The 8,892-nt window shown below is 32.5% G+C and overlaps 2 protein-coding genes across 2 annotated transcripts; both read right to left on the reverse strand.

Annotated features, from left to right (window-relative positions):
- Positions 1 to 596: 596 nt before the first annotated feature.
- LOC134256228 (uncharacterized) lies at positions 597 to 5,261 on the reverse strand. Its single transcript, XM_062738889.1, has 6 exons — positions 5,182 to 5,261; positions 3,829 to 4,800; positions 2,775 to 2,937; positions 1,657 to 1,841; positions 1,198 to 1,246; positions 597 to 1,015 (listed from the first exon to the last, which is right to left on the reverse strand). Exons 2-6 carry the CDS (start codon positions 4,142 to 4,144, stop codon positions 940 to 942), a joined length of 789 nt encoding a protein of 262 aa, XP_062594873.1. The 5' UTR covers positions 4,145 to 4,800; positions 5,182 to 5,261; the 3' UTR covers positions 597 to 939.
- On the reverse strand, positions 4,149 to 4,796 carry LOC134256229 (transcription intermediary factor 1-beta-like). Its single transcript, XM_062738891.1, has one exon. The coding sequence runs from the start codon at positions 4,794 to 4,796 to the stop codon at positions 4,149 to 4,151; it is 648 nt and encodes a 215-aa protein (XP_062594875.1).
- Positions 5,262 to 8,892: the final 3,631 nt, after the last annotated feature.

The raw sequence follows: 8,892 nt of genomic DNA on the forward strand, positions 1-8,892 counted from the left end.
CTCACATCATGATGCCCTCGCCGTAAAATAAAGATAAATCCATATCACGTAATAATACTTTGATATAATAGAAATATACACTCTCAAAAAGGAATGGGCTTTTGACTTCATGTGATGATAAGTTTAATTATAAAACACAATTTACTTGACGTAATGCAATTTTGACCTCACATATTAAAGAAATGAAATGATGTAAAGAAACATTCATTTCACGTAATAAAGTTTTAACACAATGTAAACACATTATCACTTCACATAATGAATTTTTTACTTCAAGTTATGAAGTGCTGACATAATGAAAGGATGTATTTACTTCATGTAATGCAGCATTGACATGATGTTAAGATATATTCTCATCATCCCATAAAAAATGGACATAACGTAAAGATATGTTCACATCACGTAATGATAAATTGACGTAATAAATGCATAGTTGTATGCTATAAGGCAGTGATGGCGTTCCATAGGAAAAAGAAACATATAATTAAGTATATTTTTTTTTCTGTCATATTATTAAAAACACATAATACAGCGAGTGTATCTCAATCATAATAACGTTAGCAGCATAGAAATTGAATTTTAATGTTAGAAAACCCCTAAAAATTTGAAAGAGGAAATGATTGTCATTGAGGCAATAACAAGACTAATATAATATAATTTTTCTAAACGGAAATTCGAATCAAATCGAGGAAATATCTCTTTAATATGCTTCGAAAAACAAGGAAATTTTTGTGCATAAGATTCAAAAATAAGATAAAACTAAAAAATTCTAAAATAGAAATCATAATTCTAAGCAACTGATTTAAACATCCCATATCTTTAAAATCAGAAAATCAACCATAGATTTCATTATACGCTTCTTCAATATACACACATATTTTATATTATATGTACAAAAAACTTCGTCGTTTTTCTTGTAGTTCACATTCGTCTTTTGGATTACGCCCAGGTTACTGGATTTTTCATAATATTGACAACTTTTTCAAACTTCACAAAGAGACCTTTGGAGGGTTTGCTGAAAAAAAATACCACAGAAAAATGATTATGAATGAAAAAGGTAACTCTGTTTAATAAAAAAAATAGGATTGATTACCAGCTAGTATTCTTACGATATGCTGAATAATACGTAGTTGTAATCTACTGGATTTTCTTTTAATTAAAAAGGCGACTTAAATAACATTAAAAAAAAATCCATACCAGTTAAAATATCTAACTCCATTATAAACTCCATCATGCTTTCCATCTTCTACAAAAAGAAAAGAAATATTTAAGAATTATACGAAAAAATTTCCCTTTACCTTGAACTTGCATATGTTGGAAAAATATGAAAACATTCATTTGTTCTTTATAATTTAAACAACTAAATGTGTTTTTGATTGTTCATGTAGAGATAGCGTTTGTAAAAGTTACGTAGCACACCTAACGAACCCCCCCCCCCCACACACACACACATAATATAGTTCTCTTTTGCAATAAAAAAAACCTTTTATCTCTGCAGCATCAAAGACATTCTATTGTTAAAATTGGTGTCTGTAAGAATATCATATAAAATGGTTCGAAGTACATATATATTTTATCAAAGGTCCTTACATTTGAGAAAAGAGTAGAAAGAAAGGCAGTTTCTGCAACAAATTCTATAAATTGTCTTTATCTTACCTTCATCATCAAGCTCTACACCAACAAAGATTCCCGCCCGATCTTTTAAGTTTCCGACATATTTGACAATACCACTACTTCGAAGACCGTTGTATCTGGTAAACTCAATGACGTCGTCTATGCAGAGCATTGAAGGGGATCGCGGAAAAATGTGTTTTATTCCCCCTGCTGGCAAGGTGGATGCTCTAAAAATAGAAAAATACAATATTGGTTCATTATATTATAAGCAGTCTCTATTAAAGTCATATTTTGAATGTTATATGGTTGCACAATGACCTTGTCAGCAAATACCGTATAAGCAGAATTTTAGCGAGGATTTAATTTTGGCGTTATCAGCGAGCGTGTTTAGATCGCTGAAATTGAATATCGCTAAAAATTAATTGTGTTGTATTTTGTAATGGCTTCGCTTAATTCTCGCTAAAAATAAAATACCCATTTTTAAGGACAAATCGCTACATTTTGGGTCTCGCTAAAATTTCCACTTATACGGTACAATTAATCTTAAGTTTAAATAAGGCTGACTGTTCATACTAATCGTTAGGCTATTAGGCTATAATCTACATACTGATTTGGCGACTGATTTTTTCTGTTATGTCCCGATCATGACACCTGCAAACGGCAGGTGTGACCGGTCGGCAGGGGTTCCTCCATGGCACCTAATTCCAGTCCTGATGTTTTGGAGGTCCGTGTTTGCTTCGCTCCTATTTTGAATTGTTTTATTGTCTTTTGAGCTTAAATACTGTTCGTTATCTCTATTTGTATTTCATTATATGTTTTCGAAATTGTTCAATGGAGAATTTTTGAAAAAAAAAACACATCATATTTATTGTGTTACATATTTGCCCCTTCCCCAATTTTTTCAGCACACAATGCTTATAACTTGATAATCATTGGAACTTGAAAACATATTGCATTTTAAGAAATCATTTAGAAATATTTTATTTATTATTAAGAAAAGTACTTTGTTAAAAATCAATCTGATTCTACAAACAACCTTAAAGGGGATAGTTAAAAGATGTTTTTTGGTCTTAAGCAACGTCATTTAATTCTTAGAGACCAGACCCCAGGATATCGAAACAAATTTACCATACCATAACCATATTAAAATTATTTCATACCTGAATGTTGATACAGAAGATCTGTTTTCCTTTGTAGATTCTTGAGATCCTTTGTACAAGTTGGAGTCAGAAAATCTTTGTTGAAGCCCACCTCCGGCATTTCTTCTGGCATGTGTTGGGTACCAACCCCACCTTCTATTTGATTCTACTGATTCGCACACGCCTTTATATTAATAACATAGTAATTTTAACATAAATTGAAAAGGAATAAAGATTATGACTTGAAATTGTGGAAGCATTCTTAAATGTATGAACTTTTAAAGAGAACTTTCATTATGACTGTACTAAAGTAACAATTGAAACTTATTAGAAGTTCATATACAGGCTAGTGCCAGTCATACTGTACCCTTTTGTGAAAACTGAATTGCACAAATTTAAACCACATCAGCAAAACATTAATAAAATGAAGATTTAAGCTATATTATAGTTTTTCAAAGTCATTCAAGGATTTTCATGCAAAGTGTGCATGTTTTACTATACAGTTGCAAACAATTTGTTTCGTAGAAAAGTATACCCGAGTACCCAAAATCCGTCACCACTCCCGCGCTGATTGTTGTAGTAATTCAGCATTTGATAAAAGATTTTCAGCATTTAAAGAATAATGTCATAATAACATTCACTTCCAAAGAGCGCGGAGGGGTATTGACGGAGTTAAGGAGTTTGGCGATAATTGAAAATCTTGAGAAAAATGAATTTAAATCATATTTTATTCGCGATAACTTAATTTTCGCGTAATTACGCGTGACAATGAGCTCGCGAAATTTTTATTCTCGCGTATAAAAATATTCCTTACGATTATATAGAGGAATAACAACAATGCGTAAAAAAATTGTGTCTCGCTAATAAAGATTCAATGAGTATCTCGCGAAAATAAGTGTGTCGCAAAAATTTTGTGATCTAAAGTACTTCAAAAAGATAGACAATAACTTACTCATGACCTAAAATATGTAAATAAATATTGTTTCTAAATCATATCTTTACAGCCGCGCCGCAAAGAGTTATCGAATAAATAAAATAATAACTGGTTGTTTTATTTAGATAGAGAATTTATAACCTTGTTCACTCCGCGACTCCTTCCACCAAAATGCTGCCATATCTTCTTCACTGTCAGAGAAAGACGTGTTGCGAAACTTAGAGAGATCCTTACGCCTTAATGCAGGCAGATGGTGGGATTTAATGCATGACATTTTATCTTTCTCTGTTTTTGGCCATTCCAAGGTTGATTTAACGGGACAACTTATTTCACCAAAAAAATCTTTAAGTTTCTCTTCGGACAGTATTTTGCCAGAAAATATAGGGCTTTTTATTTGGATTTTTACTGCATTTCGAAGTAAATACTGAGACTCAACATTATAATGAAATAATTCCATTGTATCAGCTAAATATGTATAGCAAATATGACAAGCTCTGAAGGAATTCGTCCAGACGTTTAATAGCGTTTTGGAGATGATCTTGTTTGCTCACCAGATCTTTCTGAATGCAAAGTTTCATTTTTCTTGCATCATTGAGAGAAGCTTCGACAACATTATCAAGAAATCTTTGCCACTTGTCCCTATTTTTGTATATATTCTCTTCAATACTGTCAAATTCTGCTGGAAGGATCTTAAGCTGTTCCTCAACCTGATCTTTCATTTTCTCAAAAATTGGAATTAAAGAGTCTTTAACTTCATGTCCTGCTTTTTCAATTCTAGATTTTCTTTCTCTTAAGCATTCTGCAAAATCCTTTACATCATGTGACCTGTGTTCCCCGGATGTTATGCACTTACTGCAGGCTGATGAACAGCAAGTTTTACAGAACATCTCACATTGTTGATTTTCATGAACAGGGCAGTTTGGATATTCTGGCCGAGAGGAACCGGAGGATAGAGATGACACGTCATGAGTCGTGTTCACTTTACTCGACATATGTTTTCCTACACAGGTCTCACAAAGAATGGAGGAACAGGAATGACAACGGAATTTTCCGCCGTTACAACACATGCAGCATCTTACTACATCCTGAGCCTTGCATGCGTTAGCCATTTGTCTGAAAGGAAAAAAAATGCTTTGAGTTTTTGCTGATTTTTTATCTCATTTTTTCTATATCTTTTTCGTAATACATTTTCTCTCTTTTAGTTCAGTGTGTAGTTATGTAGTTTACATTATTGTATAGGTCCAGAGCGTTGTACACAATTGCAAACAAAAAGTTGTTAATTACATGTATGAATGAAATTACCAAAAAAAACCCCCTTAATTAAATAATCTTTTGTGTAATTCAAAGGATGGAAAGACAAATCCACAGAAGATTTGAGCTCGGATAAAAATGTCTAAACTGTTCAAACACGTAAGAAAGCTTTAAATTTCTGATCTTCTTTATCCGTTTACACAAATATACATATACAAATATACATATTAAATATTAACTTACCATTTATATCGAGTTCATGAGCATTAAAGTCTTCTCCTTCAACCTAAATTAAAAAAAAATGAATGTTCCTCAATGTAGCCAGATGGATACGGAAGAATCACTAAAAGGGCCGGATGAGATATATCAGTACCAACAAGGAGTTTGCATTTTAAAGCACAGTGCGAAATTTATCATTTTTAATCAATAATGGTACTCTTATTTATTAAGGGTTGCTGTGAACTAAAATTCAATAAAAATGTTAAGCGTACAGATAAAATAAATTGAGATAACAGTATATAAGCTCAAAGGTCCCTTAAACAATAAAAGTTTGGAGCAGAGCAAACACGGACCTCTAAAACAACAGAAGTAGGATCAGGTGCCATGAAGGAGAGAGCATTCCCTGCCAACCAGCCACAATCGGCGTGTGCTCCTCGTCATGATCGGAAATAACGGGAAAAAATCGTCGCAATCGTCAAAAACTTAGTATATAAATAATGGCCTAATGAAAAGTATGAAAAGTCAGCATTTGACTTAATGACAGATTTTATTTGCTGACAAAGTCATCGTACATAGAACTTACGAAATGATGACTTTTAACGAGACTGACAATGTTTTTGTTTATCAGCTTGTACATGTATGTCAATAACTTATCTCTTTTTAGGAATTGTTCATACGTTGAGCATTCTGTTTCGTTTTGAATAAACCAAGAGATAAAACCCCGTATTCAGGTGATGAAGGCATATTGCCGTATTTTAAGGAAGAAAGTTGATTGAAAAATTAATCATTGCGTTTATCAATAAGCTTTAATGTAAGCTTACGATAAATGTCTTTTGATAGAGAAATATCCAAATATGAAACTGATGTGTCACACTCTGTGGTATCTTTTACGTCAAGCTGACCGGGATATATCGTATCCACACAAAAATGGAAATGACCATTGTTTATTGACAATATGTCATCGATATATCTTAATGTCAAGTTGAATCTTAAGTTCATAGCAAGTGTTTTCTCTCTTCGCGTACTCAATGTGAATAAATTCTTCATATCAACACAATAGAAGGGCGTAATTGGTTTTTTGTTCATATGTATGTTGTTTAACGTCCCTCTCAAGAATTTTCACTCATATATAAACGCCAAATTCCGATGGCGAGCTGCATATTTGGTCCTGTACTCGGCTCTCAGTACTACTGAGAAGTAAGGGATCTGTTTTCATTCCATTACCTATTGCGACACGCAACATCGGTTTATACCGGTCTCCTCGTCCCTCAGTGGGATTCGAACCCGCGACGTAACTCCGCTACTCTAGAGCAGACGCTTTAACTAGTGCAACACACGGGCGACGGTCGCAATTGGTACTCAATGGAATTCAAATAGATTGTTTGAAAACCTGGTCTCAAGAAGAGACATATCTATAATAATATATATTGCACTCAGGAACTCGAAGATCTATTTAATATCAACTTCAGAATGCATGTATCTACAGAAGTAAATGTTTTTAACAAAATAATGTTGCAAATGACCAATGACAGGGTAAGTAAATTAACGAGTTCCATTTTTATTTGAAAAAAAATCAGCTGTCAATGATATCAAAAAGCATAGACTTCAATTTATCGTGGGGGACGGTTTCATAAAAGTTGTATATAAAACCTTCAGTGAATGTGGATGTCTCATTATTCATAAATATAAGCATAAGCGTTTAATAAACTCTGGTGTTACTTATAAACAATTCTTTTTTTCAGCATGAGAAATTTAACCAACCATACACATGTACCAGTATTTTAAATTTACTTCAGTGTGACCGAAAACTTTACACTTACTTTCAAATGTATATTGTAAATATAATTTGCCTCTCATATATATGTCTTTTGATTTATCAAGGCGCCCTCTGTCAAGCAAAATAGGCACCACGCTATTCAGTTCTCATTGAAAGGTTTGTATAATTAATGTGTACATTATTTTAATTCTGATCAGAATTAAAGATGAAAAGGAAATGTGTGAATGTGTGAGGGTGTGTGTGTGTTTTAAAATTCTAACCCCCTCCCCTTAACGTTATAAAGTTGCAAGCAAATATAAGTTGCCAAACAAACTAATTTTTAGAAATTTTATTTTGAAGATTTTTTTAGAATTGATTTTCCTGTTTAATATTATAATTACTAAAACCTCTTTGAAATTACAGGTTCACATTAAATTATGAAAAAAAAAGAAGTTAGTTCTAGCTCTCTACAGAGAATAAAATTGGAAAAAAATGAGTGGGTTAAAAAATTCCAATGTAGTGTTTAAATATATTGCAGTGAGTAAACAGAACTTGATTATTGATTACGTCTGATTTTCACTGAAAAAACATTACGATGTTTATCGGATGTAATTTTAGAAACAGGTATTTAGCCCATCAAAATTTCTCTGCTGGATTAGTATATACCATTTTATGGTTGAATATTGGTCCACTCGGCGAGCAGTGTTTTGACGCTGTTTAGGGAGAGTAAAGGAATGTAGACAAGCATGTCATATATGGTTGTGTAGATAAATTATCGTAGAGGACATTGCATTGGTGTAAACAGTTTGTCCGCGTATTTTCTCTGAAAGTGTAAATGAAGGCGATTTTCGGGGAGGGGGATAACCCGTCTCATTCAGAGTAAGATACTCCGTGTTTTTATTATACCATGGGACAAATATATTATAAAAACAAGTGCCTGTGCCCTTGACCTATGAAAAACTTCTTACTGGTGCATTGTATGAATATATTTTGCCCTCTGCATGTTTATATATTACATATACATATATATAAATATATATAGAAATCACAAATGAATATATTAAAATGTGCAAGCACAGTTTTTAGTCCATACGTAAATGGATAATAAATAAATAAATGAACGAATGAATTTTCACTTAAAATATAGATTTTTTAAAAAATGATATTTTTGGTTTTCGTCTATAATGTTGCATTAGTTTTATGCTGTGAATAATTAAATTTAAATCAAGACGACCGTTTTATTTTAATTTTTGATAAGAATTGCCTCGTTTGCCTGTTAAAGGCGGCTGTGAATAGTCGACATGGAATGCTTACTCCCTGTAACGTGCGGATGCGCTAACTGGACTGTCTTCAACAAGTCAAGAACTCCATTGAAAGTTTATAAATTTATTTTACAGGACACAGAAACAAAACAATACTGTTCAACATTTCACAAAATCTCTGGTGTTTCACAAATTCATAAAAACCTCTATAACTGGAGTCTTATCCAGTAATTAAATATTTCATGTGCAAGTCTAACTCTCTTAGACCTATTAAAATCCTAAGTTTAATCCTAAACTGGTAATGAACCAGTAATCATGAAAATCTACACCAGTAATATACTGGTAAATAAATAGTATTCAATCTCTGAATAAAGTTTTCCCCCACACCACTTAATACTATCAAATTATTTAACCCAAAGAACTAAATATTAAACACACACCTTGATACAGTGGTGTAATCTGCTGTCTCTAATCTACTCTACTGTCTGCAACTCTCGTTCTTACTATATATACGTCATGAAATACTACGAAATGACGTAAAATACGATAACCAATCAGAAACATCGCGCACCTGATCATCAACCAATCACATGCGATACGCGATAACCTTATTCCCACGACTACAAAAAAGTTGTGTACATGTTTCACCATAAAATAGAAACAGGTAAATTATTATAACTACTTTATAAACAAAATAACTTTCGTAATAATTAAAGA

This window comes from Saccostrea cucullata, unplaced genomic scaffold, assembly GCF_032062105.1.
Source record: "Saccostrea cucullata isolate Sc308-1 unplaced genomic scaffold, CSIRO_AGI_Scuc_v1 ctg16539, whole genome shotgun sequence".
NCBI classification, from domain to species: Eukaryota; Metazoa; Mollusca; class Bivalvia; order Ostreida; family Ostreidae; genus Saccostrea; species Saccostrea cuccullata.